This window comes from Curcuma longa, chromosome 4, assembly GCF_044706935.1.
Source record: "Curcuma longa cultivar G26 ecotype Majalengka, Jawa Barat chromosome 4, ITB_CL_G26_1.1, whole genome shotgun sequence".
Lineage (NCBI taxonomy): Eukaryota > Viridiplantae > Streptophyta > Magnoliopsida > Zingiberales > Zingiberaceae > Curcuma > Curcuma longa.
In genome coordinates, this window is record NC_133864.1 from 14,435,767 (window position 1) to 14,462,092 (window position 26,326).

Below are 26,326 nucleotides of genomic sequence, written 5' to 3' on the forward strand. Positions count from 1 at the left end.
TGAAATGTGTACTTAACTTATTGAAAGTTAAACCTGAATCTAACTCAAAATTGATCAAGTATAGATACCTTCTCACAATAACCAAAGATAAAATCGAAATCATCTCACAATTAACCCATAGGTTAACTGTTTGACCATTTAGACTGGGTGAGATTAATAGGTAATAAACAAAAATAACTCAACAAACATTCCTCAAAAAAACATAAATTTTCAAAATTAAATAACTTTAAATTTAATTAAACAAATTTTCAAAATTAAATAACTTTAAAATTAATTAAACAAATTTTCAAAATTAAATTAATTAAACAAATTTTCAAAATTAAATAACTTTAAATTTAATTAAATAAATTTTCAAAATTAAATAACTTTAAATTTAATTAAACAAATTTTTCAAAATTAAATAACTTTAAAATTAATTAAACAAATTTTCAAAATTAAATAACTTCAAAATTATTTAAACAAATTTTCAAAATTAAATAACTTTTAAATTAATTAAATAATTTTTCAAAATTAAATAACTTTATTTAATTAAACAAATTTTTCAAAATTAAATAACTTTAAAATTAATTAAACAAAATTTTCAAAATTAAATAACTTTAAAATTAATTAAACAATTTTTTCAAAATTAAATAACTTTAAAATTTAATTAAACAAATTTTTCAAAATTAAATAACTTTAAAATTTAATTAAACAATTTTTCAAAATTAAATAACTTTAAAATTAATTAAACAAATTTTCAAAATTAAATAACTTTAAAAATTAATTAAACAATTTTTCAAAATTAAATAACTTTAAAATTAATTAAACAAATTTTCAAAATTAAATAACTTTAAAATTAATTAAACAAATTTTTCAAAATTAAATAACTTTAAAAATTAATTAAACAATTTTTTTCAAAATTAAATAACTTTAAAATTAATTAAACAAATTTTCAAAATTAAATAACTTTAAAATTTAATTAAACAAATTTTTTAAAATTAAATAACTTTAAAATTAATTAAACAAATTTTTCAAAATTAAATAACTTTAAAATTAAAAACCACGTGACCGCATTGGATTCCTTGCCTACTTAAATGTCTCCGATCGAGTCGTGATCAAGTCAAATCTGACTTGTTTATCGGATTCGGAGCTAAATATGTACGGCACAGAAGGACAGGATTGTAATTTAACTGGTAATTTTTTGATACGGCAGAGAAAGAAAGAGGGACCCGCCCGGAACAGACGCGACGCGACGCGACTCGTCACCTTTCAAGATACAACATCGGCTCTCTCCTGCACTACACCTGATGAGACCCCAGCACGCGCGTGCCAAATGACGCAAAGGCCTCTATATAGGTCTCACGCTTCGTCGTCGATAGCTCGCCGGTGAAGGGTGTGGATGTCATTCCGAGAAAGCTGAAGAGGTGGCTTTTTCAAAAGCGTGCACGAACGTGGAGAGGTCCAGCGCGTAAAAGGGAGAAGAAAGCCGAAGAGATGCGTTGAAAACCAGCATCTGCTGACCTCCATCTATTAATATCGTTGAAGACTTGGCATGTCTTTGGAGCAGGAACTTGCACTCCTGGTTTCCTCTAAAGTCAGCATCTCTGCTGACCTTCTTGCAGATGTTCTCTCTCGGCAAACATTGATGCAGGATTTTGAATTTAGGGAGGTAAATTATTATTAGTTTTTCTAAGGAGGGCAAAAGTTGTTGGATATGATTTTGCAAGGTAAAATTAAGGTGCCATCGATCGTTGGAAGTCTGATATGACTTCAAAATCGAAATCTATGTTTCACGTAGATAAATCTAGACTATTAATTTGCTCAAAACATTTGCTCAAAACCGATTATGGGTGAATGAGAAATTAATTGGCTAAAGTTGTATCCAAAATAACGTTAAGGAAAAGATGGCATTTTAGTCCCACATCGCTAACCGGCGCAAGCTAAAGTTTCCTTATATGTGTTGCTGCGTTAATGGAGTTAACACAAAAAGCACAGGTGCTCTCTACCCATGGGCGAGCAGGTGCTCGCACCTGTGAGCCCGCCACCCGCCACGTGCGCACGTGCGCAATGGGCGCAATGGGCGCTTTGTAGGCGCACTTTGCACTTCGCACGTACGTGTCGTCGACGAACAGATGGCAACCGTTGATCAAAGAGGTGTGATGGATCGCTTGTGATGCGATCTGGAGCGATGGATCAAGAGATTCAGATCCGACGGCGGATGACAATAGGCGAGATCTGAAGGGCACATCTCTTCAGATCTGATGGATGAGATCAAGAGGGCTAAATGAAGGGTTACACCCCTCCAGATCTGACGGTCCAGATTGATCTCGTCCAAGGGTCACATCCACTCACTCAACCTCTTCACTTAGTATAAATAGAACCCTCCAGATGATGAAAATCTCATCGAATTCATCGATTCAAGTCTTCCTTGTGCATTCATCTCATCTAGTGCATTCGGAGTCCAAAAAACCTACGAGAGAGTTCGTCGGTCTCGAAATTTGGAGTGCTACTATTCCGAGGCGATCGTCGTTGTATCTTGGGAACGAGTTGCTGCTATCCGTTAGCATCGTAGCAGAGCAATATCGTTTACGGAGATAGTGTCGAACACTAGCCTCAACGATACATATCAGTTTACGTACTCCCGGGAGCTACCGGAGACAACAAAAGTAAGAGAGATTAATTATTTGTTTCTGATCTATTCCTTTTCCTAAAGCAAACAAGGGGAGAGAAAACAAGCCTTTAGGTATTCCAAGAAGATTGCATTGAAATACCAATTCTGGATAAAACAAAGAATCAGTTGCACCATCTCGCCAATCTAATGAGATGCCTCATCCACTTTGGAGCACCAAGTAACCTAACTCGAGCTCTGTAGGTATCATACAAAGGCAACTTCTGTTTCTTGCTGTGCCAGCTGAGTACAGTGTACTGTGCAAAAAATTAGGTACGCCATATTTACAAGAAATAAAAAAAGGGCAGTTCGGTGGTTGTAAGTTTTAACCTCCATGAGAGTCCGGAGAAAGGATCCATTGTACGCAGTCTTACCTTGGAATTTATACACAAATAATCCGATTTCAGGATTTGAACCCGTGACCTCTAGGTCACATGGCAGCAACCCTTATTAAAAATTGATCTCAAATGTTCCCCTATCTGCCATATTTACAAGAAATGATTTCTATTAATTTGTAGAATATTTAAATTCTAATGAATCATTATTTTTTGACAATTAGTAAATATATCATTGTCTAAATTAGATAATTGAATTACTTTTAAAAATACAAATATGCTGTTAGAACTGTATAATAAATTCATTAATAGTTTTGGAAGTTTATAATATTTTTAAGTATGCTATTAGAAATATAACTTCAAACCACGAGACTTTAAAAAATAGGTAGATGTAATTATGTTTACATCAGTTATAAAATGAATTCAACTTCAATTTGTATTAAAAAAATGATAAATCTCAGTTAGTCCCATTGACTATCTCTGGAGCTAATCGGTCTGGTCGGAAGTTTCCCACCGGCCACTAGGGTAAATCGAGAAGTGCACGCAGCGATCAGCCCAGACGCCCAGCCAGCATCCTTTGATTCTTTCTATTTGGAGAAAAATTCCTACAAATACGTCGTAGTTGGGGATCGAACCGTAGGTACCAGAGTGACAACCTGAATGTACTACCGGGGCACCATTGCCCCGGAGACTTTAAATTTAAATAGGATCGAAAGGTTGGTTACAAATGTTTTTATTTTAAAAAAATAGTAAAATATTAAAATTTTAATTGGAATTTAAAAGAATCTTTTCCCGTCTCCCAGTCGCGGGGCAGGCAAATGAGAGTCGGAAGAGCACCGCGGCGTGCCGGCAGTCCACCGTGGCCGCCATCCTCCTCGGAGCAGCACTTGTCTTCCCTGCCATTTTGTCTACATGTTCGATCCTCTCTCTCTAGATCTCTCTTCACCGGTGAGCCGTTGCTGCAGAAGTGTAGTCGTAACCTAACTCCTCGATTCCATCTCTATCTATCTCCTCGGAGTCTACTTCTTTCTGGACTTTAGATGAATGCTCTCCGTATTCACGTTGCATTGATTCATTCAAATGTTTTTAAAATGGCGACTATGGTTATAGGCGATCGAGTTCTAAAACGTAGGGTTTCTGTTACAATTCTTCCCCGGGCTTATTAGGGTTCATGCTGTTGGAATGGCACTGAATTCTCTATATGATCCAGCTCTGTGTGTGCAGTTGTTCAGACGTGTGAGCGGTGAAATGGTCCCTGCACTCTTGCTTTCTGACTATTGACCAACTTGCCTTTTAGATATCTTGCATATTTAGTGAAAGTTGTACTTGCTGGGAAATAATGTGTTAATCTGTAATGCCTACATCAAGACAGGAGGCATTCTTGTTCATTTCATGAATACTTATTGCTTGTTTTTTGCATATATTTTTCTATAATATTCATGAAGTTACACATATTGCTTGTTTCCACTATTACGCAACATCACAAATGATTTCTTATTCATTAAAAACCAAAATGTTAATTGAAATAGAAATTGTAAAAAGCAATTATTAAACTGTGTTTTTTCCCTTTAAAGAATAAATTCTCTGAATAAATTATTCTTTTATATGTGTGTGTGTATATTTGTTTTCTTTTAAAAAAGTTATTTTCTTGAAGAGAAGATATTCGATGCCTACCTATTAATAAATAAGCTTAGGTTTTTTTTAAAGTAAATTAATATCAGAATATCCTTGAGATATCCAAATGGTAAGCCATGCAAAGTAACCATATTCCCTCTTCTATCTCTTGATGTGTACCTGATTATTCGTGGATCTGATCTTCTATCTTTTGATGTTTTCCTTAAGCAGGACATTCATGGAAGTGGTAACACAGCAAAAATGTCTTGGTCTAACAACTCACGTTTGAAAAACTATTACAAGTTTTATAAATTGTTTTATAATTCAATTTATTTTTTTCGTGAACAATATATATACACCCCCAGAAATATATATACCTTTTATATTAACAACTTCTCCTTACAATTTTATATTTGTTTTCCTTGATTTATTCCTGTCCATTAATTGTTTGAGCTTTCAATCAGAGATAACCTGAAATTATGAACTAAAAAAAAGTAAGATATATTTCAATTCAGCTCAGTCATTCTTAACAAACCACTCGAATGGCATGGTAACTAATTATAAAAGAACTTTCCTATCCTAAAGATAGTTTGACACATGACATTGATCTTAAGATATCTTAAAGCATGACTAGTAGAATAACATGAATGTTAAACGAGATACAGGTGCATTGATTCAATATTCCATGAAATCTAGCACTAGTTTAATAGAAGTAAATACATCAATTTTGCATTTCATTATGCACCTGCACTAGTCTTCTAGTAAATACTTAAGTACAAAGTGTAAATGTAATTATCTTTGCTCTTACTCGACCTGCCTATGTTCTAACAAGCATTCAAGCAAATAAAGTAACGTCTAGCTTTTCTTTTTCAAAAGAAAAAAAATGCTATATTGATAAATTAAACAGTATGCATATATCACTTAAAATTTTCTTTATCCATGTACCAGAAAATGAATGGATATAAAAATATTCCTAGGAGTAGACAAACTTTAATGAGTATAAAAAGTAGATGCAAAGACGATATATAGAAAAGCCCATTTGTCGTACATTCCAAACTTTTGCAAGTACAAGAACACACAGGCAATTCCTGGTTTTAAAAATTTACCAGATACTGACCTACCTCACTCCAAATTCCATAAATAAAACTGAGTAAAACTCATCACATCAATTCACAAGCAAACACAAACCTTGTTGGTTTAGCTACGAACGTAGACACCCAAATCACACCGCTGTAATTGATAATTAAGAACTTAAACTATATGTAATATATGCCATATATATCTTATATTTTAGCTACCTCCCTGCATGCACTGCATGCAAGCCCTGCAGAGAATGTCCACCGGTCGAGTTAATTAAGCCACTACTCAGACATTGGAACTGTGCTCGATCATACCTGCCACCGATAAGCCGGCCGTCCGCTGTCGCTTCGTTCCCCCGGGTGACTGATCGTGCTTCGTCGCCTGCTCCAGCACGGCCTTCAATGCGTCTTGGACGGCGGCCATCAGCTGCTGCTGCTTAATGTGGTCTCCGTCGTCGTTAATAGCATCTTCCGGCTCGTTGTCTTGCTCCTCAGCGTGAGAGACGATGAGGACGTTCTTGACGCGGCCGCCGACGGTGGTGATCTCGGCCTTGAGGACGCGGAGCCGCAGCGCCTTGAGCGCGCCGATGAGGTCAGGGAGCAGGTCGGGGCGGTCGTCGCAGCAAAGCGAAGCTCTCACCACCAGCTTCCCCTCGTCACAGGCGGATTCGACCGCGACCTCGTCGGCCTCCGTCGGCAGCGGGCTCTCCTCTGCGATCTCCGAAGTCTGCCGCTTCAGCTCCTTCACGTGCTGGATGACCTCCGCCAGCAACGACGCTTTATCCGTCTAATTAATCAAATAATCAAAAGGATCGATGAATTAAATAATTGAATGGTATGAGGAGGGAGAGTTGTAACGAAGCAGAGGGCATGCGCGTGCATGTTTGATGTTTCCACTTGCGATTTCGTAGAGGAAATGGCAAACTTAGGTAAGGAGATAAAGCTGCAGCTGCGTTGTGCTGCTTTTTTATGTAAATTTCTATTGGGTTTCTTTCTGACAAGAGTGCGCATGTTTGTCTTTCTTAGAATAGGCGCATACATTCTCTGACATGCACTAGCAATCTCTCTGTTTGGTCTTACACCGTCTGTTAATCCAATATTCGATATGCATAGGGAATGATACATAAATCTCAAATAGTTAATTAAGATGCATATGATATCAATGTTTTCGGTTAACTAATTAACATATATATATATTACCTTGGTGGTATTAGGGAGCATGCTGCGGAGCTTAGCAAGATGGCCGTTGATGCGCTCGCGGCGGCGGCGCTCGGCCTCGCTGTGGTTCTTGGAGGCGGCCAAAGCCTTGGCATCCATGATTTCCTGCGCCGTTAACTTCCCCAGCTCGGCGTGAATGGTGCCGAAGAGAGACGAGGAGGCGGAGCCTTGATCCGACCCTCGTAGGAAACGATTCAACCCCATAAACGCACTACCGCCGGCTAACTCCATCAGCCCTGCAGGTGACGGATTGGGGTACATGGCACCAGCTCCGTAGAGGGAAGGGGCAAAAAGAGGGAGAGAACTAGGACACATGGTGAGCTCCTGATCTTGGTGGAGGGAAGCCGCTGGGTTCGTCGAATGAAATGAAGCTGGCAGAGACCACGGTAGATTGGTAGGGTTAATAGCAGCAGCCACATGTTCTCCTCCTGCAGGGAAGAAGCTGCAGGCCCCGTCTCCTCCTCCATAGCCATGAGCCATGTGATATGGAACTTCCAGTACTTGATTCTCCATGGATAGATGATCTCAGTCGATGTGTCTCTTCTTCACAAAGTCAAGCCCCAGCTGCTCTCCGGCCGGTCACACTCACGCACGCCCTGCTCTTTAAATGCAATCTTTTCCTCCAAACTTTACCACTTGGTCTTTGCTTCACTTTTCCTGAGGATAGTACGGCACCATTTTCTAATAAACCGCTGCTTTTGTGTGTTGGGGCGAGGCAGTGCCTGTTGGATATATAATTGCACTAATCCTACAAGTTACTGACGCTTCTTGAGAGGCTGCGGGGACAAGGCAGAAAAAGAGGAGCAGCGGCGATGGAATTGGAACCGACCGAGCCTGATGAGATCAAAAAGATGGTGGCTACGACCTAGCCATAAAGAATCATATATTAATATTGGAAGGGCAAGCCAGGGAATGTGTGCAGTGTAGTGCAGGGGAATGATAAACAATTATGATTCCAGTCTTTACTGACCGAGTCGTGCCCCACGTTGTGTCTCCTCTGCGCCTGCTCCTCTTTACTTTCCCAGTTCCACGCCTACCTCCTCCGGAACCACGCAATCATTGTGATGATGCCCATCGTTGAATTGAATCGATCCATGAACCAAGGTATCCATATGAACAACCATGTATTCGTATTGCATCGTGTATGTGTGTGCTGTGTGTGTGTGTGTGTGTGAGAGAGAGAGAGAGAGAGAGAGAGAGAGAGAGAGAGAGAGAGAGAGAGAGAGAGAGAAAGAGGGATTAGAGGATGTTGAGGCGAGCGCGTGGGTGGGCAAGCACATGCCCATGCCCTCCTCCTCGAGCTGTTTAATTTAAAAGGATGCGGAATGATGCCTCCACCGCGGCACCGGCACGGGCAAGGCCACCACCACCATCGCCACCCACCGGAATGGTAGGGACAAGGCGAATGATGATGTCAGAGCCACGCGCGAGTGACGTGGTTCGTGAGACCGCTAGCCATCAATTGCTGATTGGGCTCCCGAATGAAAATGCATATATAGTATAGGCCATTATTATTTTTTTCATGGGGAATTATAATGAATTTAATTAATGGAATGTGGTTAATTTCCTCAACATTCAACAACGCTCGTCGGTAGAAGACCACACGAAGGATCGCTTATTTCTAATAATTGTGACATTTATTTACAGGCTCAAGGCATAGGCCATTGTCTAGGTCTCTATTAGAGCCCCTAATTTTTTATATTTTATTATTATTTATATATTTTTAAAAATATATTCATAAATTAATTTTTAAAAATATCAATTTTAAAATTTAAATTATTCTAATTTTATTTATTATTGATTTATTTTAATTATATATTTTATTTTTAAAAACTTAATCTGATATTTTAAAAATGTGCGGCCTCATAATTGTCTATGATCTCGTACCTTTTTCTTTTTTTATTGATCTTTTCATATCTTTTTTCTCTCCACTTGATGTTTCGTGCCTAATCTTTTTTTCGATCATACTCTCAAAAAATGTTCTGTTCCTTCCTCAACGGTGATCATACTTCTTTACTTTTTCTTTCTCTTTCAGAACTAAAAGTAAAGGATTTTCCTTCATTCGATATGTAAAACAGTATATTAATTTTTTAAATATCAAATTGATTCTGAATACGAAAAATGCAAAAAAAAGGAAAAAAATTATTCAATCTCACTTTATAGATTTATTACTAATATTAAAATTCAAAAAAATCAATTAAAATTTAAATAAAAAACTAATTAAATTTTCGTTAGAAAACAATACTTTAGAAAAAAGAAATAATAAATTCAAAATTAAAATAAATACGCGACGTACTAACCCTTATAAAAAAATTAATTTTTTTTAATGCACAGATAATTGATAATTTATAGAATACTATTGACCTGGAAAAGAAAATTTTTAAAATTAAAATTAATAAAATTTGATTTACGTTCAACAATATATCAAAAAAATTAAATATTATAATTTTATCAATTAAAACAATATTATTAAATATAAAATTTTAATTACTATTTTTATATTAAAAATATGTTTAAAAATTAATATTCATTTTTTAAATTATATATATATATATATATATATATATATATTTTACCTGGGCCTCGGAACTAGCTAGTTGAGACCGCGCCTTTTTAATCTTGAGTACAATAGTCGATCGATTTTGTCCCGTAATGTGATTGGTAATGCCTGAACGATGAATAACTCCGCTGCGTATAAATAATTAATCAAAGCACAATCAATCAAACTAACTCAACGCACTGGTGGTATATATATATGCCTACTATAAGTCCTCCATCTAAAGATTTTTCTGTTTCATAACTTAATTATCCAACTCACGAAGAAGAATCGGTTTCCAGTTTAACATGGTTGATCATTGAGCTTCAAAAACATAGGCATTATCGATGTTCTTGATATACAAAAACTTAAATCGCTCATTACCAACACTAACTTTACGTTGTCCCAAAAGTTGGATACTTCCTAAAGCTACTGCATAGCAAAATAGACATTTAATTTCCTTGCAGATTTGAACTTGTTTGGCAAGAGAGGACATCGTGCACCAATGTAGAGCAGCTGGAGACGAACATATATAATTAAGCAACTCACGCATGTTATATATATCGGTCTGTATATCTACTCACATACGCTATAGTTATCCACTTACAAAGCCTTCAAGGGAATGCAAATCCTGTAGAGGGACCATCAAATCAAGAATTATGCAGTGATAGTTATTGAAGAACACAAATTTTACATTATGCATTAATTTCCACTACAGATATAGTCAATCTGCCATTCCCCAACCCATGAATGTTCTCAAGATAAAAATCAGGAAACAAGTGCTTAGACTTACAAGAAGAGATATGTTCAGATAACGTTTCACATCCATTTGCTCCTGCAGAACACATCTTACATATCATTAATTCTCATCTGCCAAGCATCCATCAGAGAGGAATATTTTCACTGTGAACATCAGGTTGCCCTCCCTCCTTCAGACCACGGGCCACTATAAATTTATACCTAGCCACTGCACAAGTGCATGCCAAATTGATCATCAAACTCAGTTGACATGTCAAAGCATGCCCATATGACTAAACAAGGTGACCTTCCCCAACCCATTAATGTTCTCAAGATACTTGTTGAAAACAGCAAAGATTTCCAAGTCAAGCAACAATCTTGAAATTTGTGGAGGCCTATCGAACTCTGTTGATCTGGAGTGCACACAGGGAATGAAATAGTCGATCTACATAGATAAGTATCATAACTTCTGTGCAAAGACAAGGCATCCGTATGGAATATAGAGTAAAATTATACTTTTTATATGTACTAAATTAAAGTGTGTGGTTCTATCAAAGTGAATAGTCAAATAATAATGATAATTTAACCACAGCTAGATTCTATGCAAAAAAAGATGACAATCAATAAGGATTACCAAATAATAGAATAATGAGATAAATAAAACAATGCGAGTGTAAGAACTACCAAATAGAATAATTTAAAGTGATTAACTTAAATATTTATTTTTAACTTAATTGAAGTAATCATTATTGAAGGGGTCGCCCTATCCCCTCTTTTCTCTTACGAGCCGTTGCCCTAAATCACGATCGCCTTCCTTCTAGTTGAATTCGTTTATAGCTTTGGGGATGTTGTATAGTGATGTGCTCGTACCGCAAGTAGTACACGGTGTCATTAAGTAATAAAACCCCACAAAGGAGGAACAAGATTTTCTCAAATTGAGAAGGAAACTGAAGGAACAGGTTTAAAAAAAAATAAATCTGAAGAAGCAAAATGCTAGTGAATTTGGGGAATCTTCTGGAGGTCAAGAAAATAAAAGAGCTACTAATTGGCACTTTTGGCTCCTTTTTTAGTTCGTCACAGCCTGCCATTGCTTTGAGGGTTATTGAAGAAAGCAAAGCCGTCGAACAACTCAAGTTCTTCTATTAAGAAAGGAGATGGCACTTGTCAGTGCCAACTATACCAAACTAACAACAGCATAGCCAACATCCGAAGCTGTAAAAGAAATAAAAAAAGAAAGAAAACACTGGTATTGAAGGACTTGCGTGATTACTCTTTTATTTTTTCTGATGATGCTGATCGTCCTGCTAACAAAAGACGAGGCTAGGCCCGAGAATTCAACTCCACACTCCTGTGGTCACTCTGCTCAGAGGCTAAACAAGTTGCCAATCGGCAAATCTGACAACTGCAAAGCAACAATTTTCATCCCAGAAGCAGCATCACCGAAAACAGAGACTTACTCAAGGACGTGATCGAGTGAGAAAAACAGTGAAACAGCCATTGTCTACTTTGAAATCTCAGAATTTAAAGCAAAATTTGTCTCGTGGCAACTATGATATGATCGTCCAAAAAAGAGACCGGCACCAAGGAGTTTAAGTGACGATGAAAATGTTGATTATCGAAGTCTCATCTGGGAAATGTCTAGGTATGACCCTAACAAGTATGCAGGGAATGATGACGATGGTTTCGATGTGATGCAGAGAAGAGCGAAGAAGTTTGAAGATCGCCAGAAAGGAGGATCAGGAAGACAGGAACAGCTTCGCCTGATCGAGGAAGAAGAGGAGGAGTTCAATCTTTGCATCTTCGCCTGATAATATAGAAAAGTGCTCATTTATCATTCATTTACTTCAAATAGCAATGTTACCAGCAAGAAAAGAAAATAGAGCATAAAAGAAAAAAAAAGATACAAATCTTTGCATAAGAAACATGATAATAATATAAGTTGTTACTTTTGCAAGAAAACTCGACGTGTGAAAATAAGTTTCAAGCATGCAAAATGTCCCGCAAAAAATGTAAATTTCTCAAATTTGTATTTTCAGAAGTTAATTTGGATTTAATATCCAGTCACAATTCATTTATGTGGATGATAATAACAAGACTCTAGTAAGTCCCTATGAATTTATGCATGTATGTTGTTTTTTTATTTAGTTTTCTTGATGATTTAATATAAAATATTCAAATGAAATTAAATTTTTTTAAAAATATGATAACGATTAATTTTCTTACACAAGAATCAGATTCAATGTTTATCACAATCAGATTAAAAATATTTTAAGAATATCATTAAATAAGAATCAATTTTGCTGGCAACCAAATAATTCACAATTTTTGTCTCCTGGACCAAAAAAAACCGAAAGTTCGCTAAACTTTCGAATCGAAATTGAAGACGACACGTTTACGTCATCAGTCAGTTAACACGTCGCCAGGCGGCTTCCAGCCTCCAACTGCAATCATGAATTAATTAAATCATCCCAACGTAATTTGGTAACCCTTGAGGTAATGAGTTGATTCGCAACGTAATTTCGCGGAGTGAACTTTAATCTGCAAATTTTTACAGTAGTGGAGTGATCTGCAAATTTCTAGAAGTTTCGCGTTCGTAACAGGGCCTTCATTATGGCAATTGGCAAGTCCTAAATTTGGCAAGCCTGCGACTCTTTTAACCATTCGAGCAGTAATTTCTCGACCTACAAATAAAGTCTTTTTTTTAAAAAAAAAAAGCACAGCGTGACGTCACGCCTCACTATCCACCAATTAAAGTGCTGCATTATTTCCATAAAATAATGACTGCTTTCTATCAATCCAACACCCTCGACAGAATCTAAATTAATAAAAATAAGAATCCCTCTGCGAAATATCTTACAATTGCCTAATTCTAGCCGCTGGATCAAAATCCGAGGGCCAATGAGCAGGACAGACGTCCGTCAGCTCATGCATCATCCTTACAATAAAAAACTCCGCGTGCAAATCTAGGCCCTTGTCGGGGTGGCGAAATGGACGGGAAGGATCGCAGAATGTGTCGGCTCGCGAGTGAGTGCATGTCGCCATCAGCAGACACTCCCACGTTCATATCGCGCCACGTTGCGCGTGACCACTTTGGGCAAATGCGTCTCTCCGTGCTCTCGCTCTTTTATATGTACGCGGGCCGCTGCTAACGACACCTGGCCATCCTCCACGCAGCGGATCACAAGCTACGGAAGGGCGAGCGACGGGCGGAGTTAACACCCCTCTCGCTGCTATATACAAAAACAAATCAGGTCTCTGTTTTCTTCTCGCTTTTTTTTTCCTCCTCTCTTTCTCACGCAGTTCTTGGAGTTCATAAAAACTTTTGGATTTGTATTTGCTGCCTTTGGCAAGTGCGATTTGCTAGGGTTCTTTTAAGGACGTGCTAAATCTCGTAAAAGATTAGGGAGCGAGTGTCGTCGCTGCTGGTTCGTTTGTGTTTGTGGGATGACTTTGTCGAGGTTTTTTTTATGTCCGTGAATTCTAATTATATTATGTTCTTGTGGGTGTGATTTGAATTGTTGGAGAGTAGGATTTGAGGAAGGATGGATTTTAAGGGGATGGGGGGAGCCGGCGGGGAAGCGCCGTTGCCGTCGACGCCTCTGACGCGGCAGGGGTCGATCTACTCGCTGACGTTCGACGAGTTCCAGAGCACGACCGGAGGCATCGGGAAGGACTTCGGTTCGATGAACATGGATGAGCTGCTTAAGAACATATGGACGGCTGAGGAGAGCTACGCCGTGGCCTCGGCACTCGGTGATTCAGGTGGCGGTACCGGGGCCGGACTCCAGAGCCAGGGATCGTTGACTTTGCCCCGAACCCTCAGTCAGAAGACTGTAGACGAGGTCTGGCGGGACCTTGTCGGGCCTTCCTCGTCCGGGCAGAGGCCAACTGTAGGCGGCGCGGACGTCCCGCGGCAACTCACTCTTGGGGAGATGACGCTGGAGGAGTTCTTGGTGCGTGCTGGGGTGGTGCGGGAGGAATTGGCTCCTCAGGCGCCGCAGAGGCCGGCGGACAACAAAAGTAACAGTACCAACTTATTTTTTGGCGATTTGTCGGGTGAGAAAGTGTCCTCTGCTCTTGCACTGGAATTCAATCAAGGAACAAGCCGAAGTAAAGGAAACATAGTGACTCCAATTCCTCAAGGTTCGGCTGCCAATTTGGGGATGGCGATCACTGCGGCAACACCTTATGCGCCTACCGTGCCCTTGGGAAATGGCGTAGACTTGGGGAACCCGCAGGGCATGGCAAGTGGAGGACTTGTTGGTTTTGGTCATGCTGGGTTGAACAATGGAATGATAACGGGAATGGTTGGTCTCGGCACACCAGGAGTTATGAAGGCATCAGGATCACCGGTGAATACTCTTTCTTCTGATGGATTTGTGAAAGGCAATGGGGATCTTTCGTCTGTATCGCCTGTTCCATATGCGTTCAATGGTGGAGTAAGGGTGAGGAAGTCCAGTGGAACTATCGAGAAGGTGATGGAAAGGAGGCAGAGGAGGATGATCAAGAACAGGGAATCAGCTGCCAGATCACGCGCTCGAAAGCAGGTGATCCTACTCTTCTGATTTGCAGTACTGTCTGTTCTTGCTTAAACCCAATGTCTATATTTTGTAACATGGTTGCATTTCGTTTTTTTGCCCCCTCTCAAAAAGTGTTTTCTTGGTTCTGTACCTAGTTAGGCAATAGAAGCATGCCACACCAAGCTGGAGTCTGATGTTTAGTTTGAGAACTTGTTATTTTTCTTCTTCTCACACAACAGTCAGTCCACTTGCTACAACTTTGAATTGTCTCATCTTGCTATTTGATTACCTTTTGGATTAATATTTATTTTAATTTGAAAATTTATAATAATATTGGAATACTAATGAACCATGATGAATATTCCAATCACAATCAAGTATAAGAATTTGGGATTGGCTTTCCATCATGAATAACAGCATTCTGCAAAACATCCAGTCACTTGCATGGTACTTAAAACATATAAGAGAATCTCCCCTTGATTGATTATTTCATTTGCTAGATCCAATGACACCTGGTTATATATTCTAGTCAAATCATTAGCTCTGTTACGACTAGTTGGCTAGCTTGCCCCAAAATAAAGTGTAAATTAAAGAGTAATATCTTTGTAATTTGATATTCCATTGTTAATAAATCACAATGTAAAGGAACACCAATATTTTTTGGGGGAAAATGTGTGACACACATGATATGACATACTTTTAAAACAATATAGAATAATGAGGATCAAAGAACAATTAATGTTTAAGCAGATATAATTAATTAACTAGCACCGAATCCCTAATATGTACTTAGCTGAAGGGTTTATTTTATCATCAGAGTAACTTAGAAGTGCAAGATCAACTTGATAATCAACAAAACAATAGATCATACTATATACAACATATTTTACTAGGGCCTTAAATCCTCAAAAGTAGTACTATAAGTCTATACCTACATGTGTTTTAATTACTGGAGGAATATGATTTTAGCGGTATGCAAAGGTTGAATGTGCACTCGAAGGTGTAACGTGCAACATGGTTGCAATTTGAAAGTCAACTAAACTTGAAGAACTTGTGCTATATAGTTTTTTACACCTATGATTAAATTGAATTGGCACATACAATGGGTGTTGTTGTAACTTTTAAGCACAATTGAAGAGGTTGTCACACATAGCCACCCTTGTACTATAAACAACAGTCCTCCTCCGACTATTCTTGTGCAGCCGTTATATTCCCATCTTAAATGAGTAAAATAGATATATGTAAATATCTGTGTACGTGTGTCCTCTTTAATTCCTGTAGATATTATCTACATATTGAGAAGTTTTACATGGAACATTCTTTTGTGTTCTAATTTTTTGCTGTCGAATTTATATGTTTTATAGGCTTATACTATGGAATTGGAAGCTGAAGTAGCAAAACTCAAAGAACAAAACCAAGAATTGCTTAAAAAACAGGTGCATTCTCCATTTTTTTATAGTTCCATCCTTGTTTCTTTTGCTTGGCTGTTTATAAAACCCATTTGCAAGTCTTAGGCAACTATCTGAATTATTGTGGTTACAAATTGGTCATCAAATTACATATCTATTTGATATGTCTTCCTTGAAGACTCGGGATATGAAAATTTAGTTAGATGATGTGATTATTCCTTTTTTTTCTACTAGATGATAAAGAATTTGTGATGATGGTTGTGGAAAGTCGCATATTAGTCCTGATGGTTCCAATTGTTCAACATTAATGAGCATACATGGCTGCATTGAATGTGCTTTATTCATGTAATTTAGCATTGATGTTGCATCGCATCCTGTGAAGTTCTACATGTAGGCACATTCTGAGTCAAGTTTGTGGATTAATATGAAAATTCAAAACGTTGTCGTTGGATATGGCCCTTTTAACCTTTATTATGACATTCTTGTTTATTTCAGACTGAGATGATAGAGATTCACAAGAATCAGGTAACTCTTTCTCCTTCAAGATTTTTCTTTTTTTTTCCTGTATCTATTTAAATCATCTGCTCTTGTCCTGTTTATTATCTCTTTAGAACTTTATGTTATGCCCTTTTGGATGCATAATTATGGGTTGTGATTTTGCCACTTTGGTACGATCTACTAATTAATGAGGCAATATATTATGTTAGTTTACTGAACCACACGCCTAAGTTTTCCAAATACCAAAATCACCCACCCTATTTCAAATTATCAAATAACGCACTGATTTTCCAAAATACCCCTCAAGCCTCCATCATTTGTCACTCTAAAAAGTGGCCGAGACTACCCTGAAATTGCGGCCGAGTTGGCCTCATGGCCAGTTGACTGCTCAACCATGCTGCTATCAAATCACAATCAGGCCGCTACGAACAAGCAGCAATTTTGTGGCTTGAGTTGGCCATGAAATTCAAGCTAAGTAACCACTCGACCAGCTCGGCCACGATTTCTCGGCCACGATTTCATGGCCACCTCGGTTTTGTGTTTGAGTGTCACCAATTGGACAAAGGCGGAGGAAGGGAAATATTGAAGGGTCGAAGGGTATGGATAAGGGGTATTTTGGAAAATTGATGTGTCGTATGGTAATTTGAAAGATATGGTGCATGATTTGAGTATTTAGAAAACTTAAATATGTGATTTGGGAAATTGCCATTATATATTAGTCTTTTTGTCATAACTTTTTCTCTTTTGTTTTGCTGTTGTTTCTATCATGTTGAATATCAGCTAATTTGGGATGCCCTACATTATAAGCATGTAAGCATTACCCTTAACAAAGCGTAGAAAAAGATGTTTTACAGGATATATTAAGACTAACTAGACCGATTGAGTATTCCACGAGTGCAACCCTTCGATTTTATCCATGTATACTTTCAACAAAAAAGTTACAAGAATAACCAATATTTGCTAAATTTCCCAGTGAAGATATTTGGCAAGAGGATTCACAATTTGATTAGATACATGCTCAAGGTTCGCTATTTTGGGATGTGGAAATTCATTGTACTGAAGCCTGAAGAGTCTTATCAGTAGAGTTGTTGATGATTAATGGCAAAAAGTTGGTTCTTTCTGAGATTTTGTTCATTAGTCATCATTTGATGCCACTAGTTGACTCTTTGTTCTCGGTTGATCATTTAGTGACCAACTTCACTATGCACTTAAAACAGTAAGTTTATGTAAGATTGCAAATTATGAATACCTTTACAAAGGCTTGTATTTTAAATACATCATTCTCCTACTATGACATACAAGTTGGCAAATCTCTTTCCTGATCTGTTGAACTGGAAAATTTTAAAAATTTTAACATGTTAATGCATGATAACTCGTTCAGACCATAGATGATACCCTATATGCAATAAAAATATTTGCAAAAAACGATCATAAAAACCTTCAACATCTTAGCTATGAAGTCATCTGGATAATATCCTTAGGAATTGTCAACTCACGCTGGCTGTGGGGTTCTAAAAATCAGACACACATGAAAGAAAGAAGAGAGAACACAGTAACACAGCCAATGTCTGGCTCGGCTTAATTGGATGAATAACTAGTACAGGAAAGTGATGGTGCAAAAATGTCCATGCATTTCATATGCTCCCGACCCATCCCATTTTTCAAGTAAATTCATCTTATATAGATCTTGATTACACCACCATTTGTCCTATATGTATATATGGAACCTTGGAACTTGCTATTTGTTGGAATTATGCTGACTCTACGTTTCCATTCTAATTATTCGTGGTAACAAATATACTTAATAAAATTTATTTGCTCATTACAGATCCTGCAGATGATCATTAATCGGCAACATGAACCAGAAAAACGTTGCTTAAGGAGGGTACAAACAAGTCCATGGTAGAGAAAGGCATCCGAAATGCTAGTGTCATCATCATATTCTCGTTTGAAGGTTATTTTTGTATATGTGTAGGGTTTGGGTCACTTGATGTAAGCCACAAATCATTATCTTGTAGAAGAAGTTGCTTCTCACCCGTCTGTCTGTTGTAATAGCGATCTTCATTCTTGTATTCTCCATTTTAGAGAGTTGTCTTGTACTTACCTAGAGTACTAGCTATTTTTCATGCTCATTATGGTCTTCTCACATGCAAAGATCACGTTTTAAGGATCGCATGCCGGAAACTGGCCGCTAAAGATGAGCATGTTGGTTTTCCAGTCCTCGTGCTCCACTTAATGTGTGTGTTCTTTAAGGTTCTTGTTTATGTACCTGAAGCATCTAGGGAAGAAGCAGATGAATGGGTAGGATTGGTGACTTTTGACTTCTTAAGTTCTTATGGTGTTTTTTGGACACATGGCCACGTGGCTGTGTTATCATTTAGATACTGATTTTGTAACTTTGTAATCCAATTTTATGAATAAGCTTCGATGGGTCCTTGTGATTTGACTGATTTCAGTTATCATCCAATTTATTTTGCTTTTTTTTATTGCTAGTGGATATAAATGTTACATCAGCTATTTTTCTGATTGCTAAACACTCGCCTGCACCGTCTCTATCATCGTTTACTGCCTCCTTCCCAAACCCTCGCCTGATCTAGTCATTACCGTTGCTCCCAAGAACGCGGGTGCCCCGCGGCTGCCGCCCCCACAGGCGCGCATTCTATCCGGCTTCAGTTCTTCGCCTTTTTCCAGTCATCACCCTTTTCCAGAACAATTATTCTTACGCCTTTGTAATGTATACCGTCGAATCAATGAACAAGACATTGGAACTTTTTCAGAGAAAACAGTCTAGAAAGCAGATCTAAATCAAAGGCAGTAAGGATTCGAAAAAGGAACAAGGCATTATTTATCTCCTTCCGAAACTTCCGCCGGTCTCTCGAGAGGAGCGCATAGAAAGATTGTCCTCTATGGGCTCCGGTGAGTACAGTGAGGAGCAGCACGAAGGTGAACAAAACGAGCGCCGCCAGTGACTTGGTCCCTCCGAACCAAGCGCTAGATCCAGCCAGCGGTGGCTGAGGCGACGGCGGCAGTGGCGCGCGGAGGCATTTCCATCTGCTTCATCATCTCTATACTCATGCATCTCCTACTTCAACGAATTAAACCTGGTTATCTCAGCAAACTGATCTCCCGCTTGGAATTGGAAAAACGAAGTCGAATTGGCACGAATTAAAGGAGCGTGCTAGCGATGCGTATAGAATGGAGTGGTTCCCTTCTCATGGCGAATGGTGTTCTTAATCTGGATTTAGGAACAGGAGGAGCGGGGATGTATCTGGTGCGGTCGGTGGTGTTCAATTCAGTCGCACCGTTCACGCTCTCATCTGCTACTGGATCTCCTCGACTAGGTTCGCTAATTGGATGGCAGGCGGCTCAATATTACGCACCACTTGATAATGAAAAATACACCAAAAGAGATAAAATAAAATGATTAATTGTTAGATATATCATAATTAAACTTTGCAACTTAGAGGTGGATTTCTTGCTCATATATATATGAAGACAAAAATGTCCTTATATCCTACACTGACAAATTAAAATTAGTATATATGGTAATTTGTGGGATGAATGCAAGGATTTCTTGACCCACTAATTGTTCAACCCGATTAAGGTCAAATAGACTAATAGAGATAATTGTAAAGTTGGGTACGTTCATCAGTCAATCCTAACGATATTTAACAAATCAATCAATTAAGTAGGTTCGTTATACACTAATTGATTAGATGGGTTAAGCAAACTAATTAGCTGATCAAACTAAAGTGAGGTCTGTCTATGAAATAAAACAAGGTGAATATTGGTATATTAAACCGGCCTAGATTTATAATAATAGAATAATTAAGATTTGAATCACGATTAAAGTATGCCTTTGGAAATTAGCTCCTCCCATCTATTCGGATTTGATATGATGGTTTACCTCCCTTGAGGTCTTGAGACGGATAGATGACGCGCGAGCTAGTGTTATCACCTATGATCATACTATTAATATATACTTCTGAAGCAAGCGATCGGTCAGAGATATCATTGCAACTTAATTACAATACGCACTCGAGTACTTATTTTTTGCATTATTAGATAATATAGTGATGATACAGGTGCACATGCAATATATATGACTAATTTAGCACGCACGTAGATAGACACACACGAGTCCTTTAACAGTTAACTGTATAATATAATTAACTAGTAGAGAGCCCCTTGATGCATGAGCCCCCCATGAGCATCGACGATATTCACAGTCAGGGCGATGTTCCAGTGGTGAAGGGCATAGTCCTTGAGCGCGTCCATCTCCTTGTTGCTGATGTAACCGTCGTGGTTGCTGTCGGCGTTACGTGCCGCCTTCCGACTCTGAGAAAATACGGAAAAAAAGTCACCACCTAGAGTTTTACGGAGACCTTTCCGAAGCTCGCTGACGCTGATGCGGCCATCCCCGTTCCGGTCGGTGATCGTCACAGTCATCGGATGTCGTCACCTGACCGGGTTTTCCCCACATTGTATTGTCTTTTCTATATATAATTGCCATGAACCCTCGAATTGGATTGATAAGCAGGTCGATCGAAAGCCATCTATTTATAGCGATGTATAATTACCAGGTTTAATTTCATTGTTCTTCCTTATCTCATTCGCCGGGAATCAAATTTAGTGCATCTTTTGCAAGAAAGGTTACAATAATGGATGCATCTTTGCAAGAATAATATATATATTATTCTCGGCACAAAATAAGTGGCTTAGTTTGCTCCCACGAGAAAGTTGTTCTTACAGGAACGTAAGTATGTGTGTGTATTATATATACAATATTACGTCATTCAAATTGACGTCATTAATATTTCTCATGAGAAATAAAGAAAAATATTCTTTGTCTGTAAAAGCGATTTCCTTCTTTATTTTTTATTCCTCCTCTTTTTCATCCTTGTGTAATACGATTCAATTGCAAAAAAAATCAGTCAAAAGTGAAGTATAAAAGAAAGAGATGCCTAATGCTATTGCTTCGGTCAAAGATGAGTCAAGATATCGATGTATAAACTAAATTTCAGTAGCTTATAAACTTTCCTATGATAAATCTTATTTAGTTACGTTGTTCAATTGGGATGGATAAAATTTCGATTGTTGATGATGAATGATAATTAATAGTCCAAATCTAACAGATTTTGATAATAGGGATTCTTTGTACTAAATATTTTGATAATATGGAATTATTTGTACTAAATTTATGAAAGGTCTTTATAAAATTTATATTCCGTGGACTTGGAGCTTCTTAATCTAAAGCTATGGCAATGAACATTTTTTTCCTTATTACTGCTTGTTTAATTAATTAATTAGTTAAATATTTATTAATTAAATAAGATATGAAAATATTCTCATCAAGTTGCATATTACATACACTAATTCAATTAATGGATAACAGGAGTTTTAAACATGAAAAGATAGGCTAGCTAAGAATATGTGCAAGGGAATAAAATTGTATGGGCCTGTGGCATCGAATTATTGGAACATTTTGGGCACTCACAATAAATATGTTTGACCAAGATGCTTATATAATTGTGTCCACTTAAAGCATGTGGTTGATCAAAATATACATATTGACTTTTTTTATCCACCTTATCTGTTAATTATTCGAGAGTCAATTCTTGCATGAATATATATATTTTTGTTGAAGCTTCAGATCCATTGGGTGTTCTTAATAGGGAAATTGGATGGTCGAGTCAGGAAATTAAATGGCTCACAGAAGAGACCATTCATGCATGTCTTTCTGAAAGGAACGACAGAAGAACCTTGTTATTGAGGAGCTAGAGCATAGAGGAAAGCTAAGGCATTGCTAATATGATCCTATATATTGCCTAAGCCATCTGAAGGCATCCAAACCAAATATATATGGTTGCACACTTTCGAGACTTCGTCAAATGCAAGGGAGAGCAAACCACCATGTGACTTGTCTACTGGAGGTTCCTGAGCGGCAGTACAAACTGATCTGGTCCCAGATCAAGGAGGAGGTCAGCTTGTGGCTCATGTAAAACCCTACCTGGTTGTGTGCATGCATGCTTACCGGACCTAGCACAGCCCCAAACTCGAGCCACACTTGGATCAAAAAAATGTTCCAATAATTTGATGCCATAGGCCGATAAATTGAATTAGTGTATGTAATATACAACTCGAGAATATTTTCATATCTTATTTAATTGATAAATATTTAACTTATTAATCAACAAAGTTAATTTGGCGAAAAAATAATTTTCGTCGCCAAATATCTCCATTTTCTTGTAGTCTCTCTATTGCAACAAAATCAATTTTCATCGCAACTTTGGTAAATTTTGATGAAAATATTTTTGTCGTAAAATAACGACGAATTTGACGATAAAAAATTTATTCGTTGCAAAATTGACAACGAATCAATACTTTTTCATTGCAAAATTTATCGTAAATTACATTTATTTTTGTAGTGTGTATGCAGCCACTCCAGCCTCCACCTAAAGCCTAGCTAGCTTAAATTGGCCCTCGTGTTTGTCTGCCTAATTTACACCTATATCAAGAATAATATCATTCCTTTAACAGTCGAATACTTTGTGATAACCTTTTCTGTGCTTCAAGGGCTTCTACTAGGGGCAGGGATCGATTGATGCATAAGAAAATTGAGCATTGAATGATTTGACTATTCTTCGAAGTGCATCTACCCTGCTTTGCCTTGTCTTGCCTAGCCTAGTGCGCTCCATGGAAAGTTCTTCATAATTAAGAATGATTGAAAGGGATCCATATATATAATTATATTTTATATTTTTCTTAGTTGGATGTACTCTTGGTTACGAGATACCAGTTTTTTTTACAAAATAGTTTATGATTAGGTTTTTACCATGAGACACTAACTAGATTTCTCATCCGAATAATTAAATTCTCTCTTCTTACTGTCATTATACATATATAAACTACGAATTTAATTAATTGTTTAAACTAAATTAAATATCTATTGAATATTTAAATATTATTATTTTATTCAAAGGTTATTTGAAAGCATTCCATACATCGAAATTGAACTAGAAGACATATTTACATGATTTAGTTATCATCATCAACGGGCTATATTTAAAAATCGAATGCAATAGCAAATGAAGGGCTTATCTGAATCCAACATTAGAGTCATTGTTTTTTACTTATCATCGAGAAACTTTTGTAAGTGCAACAGAATGACTATTTGGAATCAAGGAACAATCAGATTCTTTATCTCAACGGGGAAGAGAAGTAAGAAAAGAGATGCTCCAATTCAACATCTCCAATTGAATGAGGATACCTTGGCCCATGGACTATCCATCATAAAGGACTATTCAAGCCCATTACCGGTTAAATCTCCTTCACACATTAAATGTTAAATTATTTAATTAGGATTTAATTCTTTAATAACAATTAGTGTGGGTTGTTACCTTCACTATAATGTTTAAAAAATATTTTTAAATCCCTAATTTAATTATTTATAAATTTAATCGCCCTTTAAAAATCTTTTAAAAAAATAGGCGAGAGTTGATTTATCAATATAAGTAAAAGTAAGATATAATCATAAAATTTGTAGTTTAGAAAGTTAAAAAAAAAAGTTATAAATACGCAAACTGTTCCATAAGTTTTTCTTTTACTGGGTAAATTAAATATAGATTCGAATCTTTTTATGTACATTAGATACCGTAACGCACGGCCAGTTGACCAAGTTGTATATGAGAAAAAAAAAAAAAGTGTTGAAACTAAAAAAGTCAAGAACAAAGCATACTGCTACATGTCAAGCTTGCGACGGCGGCAAGGAGGTGGAGGAAGACCCATCGTCGAGGGTGGCAGCCGACCTACCTCCCCTCGAGCTCTCTCCCTCCTCAACTTCACTTCTCCTCGCCGCCAAAGCCGGCAGACTCGTTGATAGGGAGCGCAAGAAGACAGATGGCCATTGGTTTGTCTCCGCCATGACGAACAGGTAGATGTCCATGTCCGGCGTCGGACGGACTGTCACCGAATGACTGGTCGAGTGAGACAGTTGGAACCAAGTCGGGGGCATCCTCCCTGAACTCGACCTCGCCTCCTGCCTCTGCCTTCCCAGACGCTCGAGCTCGACGGCCTCCTCTGCTTCGCCCGCCACGATCGCCACGTGATCCTGCGACGCGCCGGCGGTCGTCGTCTCATCCGGAAGCTGGGCGACATTATCGCGGCAGACGGGGCAGGTGGCGTGCGAGGCGAACCAGGCGGTGATGCAATCCGCGTGGAACAGGTGCCCGCACCTCGGGAGGAGGCGCACCAGCTCGTCGTCGTCCACGAACTCGCTGAGGCACACTGCGCAATCCATAGGAAGCGGGCCTCCCTTCATTCCCTTCGCCTCCGCGTATCTCACAATCGGCAGCTTCTCCATGGCCTCCGAGCTCAGCCCCAGCCCCCTCGACAGCGATTCGCCGCCTTCCCCTCCAGCAGCGCCGCGGAAAAAGGTGCTAGCGAAGTCGTCTCCACCGCTGCACCGACGGACGTAGATGGCGAAGAGGGCGAAGAAGAAGAAAGTGGCTGCGATGACGACGACGACCACGGCCATCGTCGGGCTGAACCGTCCGTCGTAGTAACGATAGTTGTCATTGCGGTTGTCGGAGGCCACCTGGGCGTCGGAGCACCGGACATTGAGGACGAGCAAGAAAAGCAAGGCCACCATTCCGGTGGCCATCGATAGGGAAGAAGTTGTGTAAGTGAAGCGCGAGGTGGTTGTTAACTTATAACAACCATCAAATGCTGCGTGACAATTGATAAAAAAAGAGTTGTCATTTAATTTTCCACCCGCTTGTTTATCTTCCCATTTACTGGAGATGCCAGGTGGGCTCCAAATGGTAGGTCAACGATTTGAGTCGTCTGACCGAAGTGTAAAAGAAGGGTGGCACTCGGTACGGTTCAAGTAATTCTAGATACGAAGAGGATACCGTGGAATCTATACGGTTTCCACCAACGCCGGGTTTGACCGGGATGTTACTGGGTATGACTTTATACGGTCGGAAAATTAATAATATCTTAGCTCATGTATTAATGTTTTTGAATTTAAAATTGAATTAAATACTGGATTTTACTAAATGCAAGATTGGGATGAAAAGAAAAATTCGGTGCCATCAATATTTAATAGTAATTCTTTTCCTTTAAAATTAATTGCTCCGTTGAAACAGGGTGTTTCTTAAAGTTGTGAGCTTGGCCAACGGGGAAAGCGTGACAAGTGAGTTGAAGTATCGTCCTTGCCAACTTCGTATAATTATTACTTTATTAGTCTAATCAAATCTTCGTAAGTGAATCCGCCGGTTCAAACTTTAAAGCCATGATTGATTGCTTTTCGGCATTTTATTGAGTACCGCTTGAGAAAGTTTCGGTTTCAAATATTCAACTTTGTTAATTTCAAAAAATACGTATCATATTCCCATTATATCTTTCCTTTCTTTCCATTTAATTATTTCATGAATTTACAGGCATAGATCGTTAATTTTTTTTAATCCATTCAAAAATTCATTAGTTTTAATTTATACTATCAAATTCAAATTTTAAGACATAAATATATTTAAAAAACTTTTAAAAAATATATATAATAATTTTAATTTGATATGATTTAAAATTCTCTAAGTTCATTAATTATTTTTCGGATAAAACTGACTGATTGATCTATATTATTCAAAAAATTAAAAATTTAATATTTTTTGAACTAGTAAGTTCTAGGAATTCATTGATGATATTGATCAGTGAATATTATTATTCTAGGTC

General features: G+C 37.9%; 3 protein-coding genes across 4 annotated transcripts; 1 reads left to right on the plus strand and 2 right to left on the minus strand.

Moving 5' to 3' along the window:
* Positions 1-5,961: 5,961 nt before the first annotated feature.
* LOC141828349 (transcription factor bHLH30-like) lies at positions 5,962-7,406 on the minus strand. The gene is made up of 2 exons (XM_074715766.1): positions 6,876-7,406; positions 5,962-6,462 (listed from the first exon to the last, which is right to left on the minus strand). Exons 1-2 carry the CDS (start codon positions 7,404-7,406, stop codon positions 5,962-5,964), a joined length of 1,032 nt encoding a protein of 343 aa, XP_074571867.1.
* A 5,925-nt stretch (positions 7,407-13,331) lies between these two features.
* On the plus strand, positions 13,332-19,049 carry LOC141827329 (ABSCISIC ACID-INSENSITIVE 5-like protein 5). 2 transcript variants are annotated; one of them, XM_074714550.1, is made up of 5 exons: positions 13,332-13,418; positions 13,697-14,714; positions 16,052-16,123; positions 16,592-16,621; positions 18,423-19,049. In XM_074714550.1, the coding sequence occupies exons 2-5, from the start codon at positions 13,710-13,712 to the stop codon at positions 18,498-18,500; spliced, it is 1,185 nt and encodes a 394-aa protein (XP_074570651.1). In that variant the 5' UTR covers positions 13,332-13,418; positions 13,697-13,709; the 3' UTR covers positions 18,501-19,049. The 2 variants fall into 2 exon arrangements, with proteins under 2 accessions (XP_074570651.1, XP_074570652.1); XM_074714551.1 differs by lacking the exon at positions 13,332-13,418 and adding an exon at positions 13,429-13,592.
* A 5,113-nt stretch (positions 19,050-24,162) lies between these two features.
* LOC141828635 (E3 ubiquitin-protein ligase ATL31-like) lies at positions 24,163-25,278 on the minus strand. Its single transcript, XM_074716095.1, has one exon. It carries the CDS (start codon positions 25,254-25,256, stop codon positions 24,342-24,344), a length of 915 nt encoding a protein of 304 aa, XP_074572196.1. The 5' UTR covers positions 25,257-25,278; the 3' UTR covers positions 24,163-24,341.
* Positions 25,279-26,326: the final 1,048 nt, after the last annotated feature.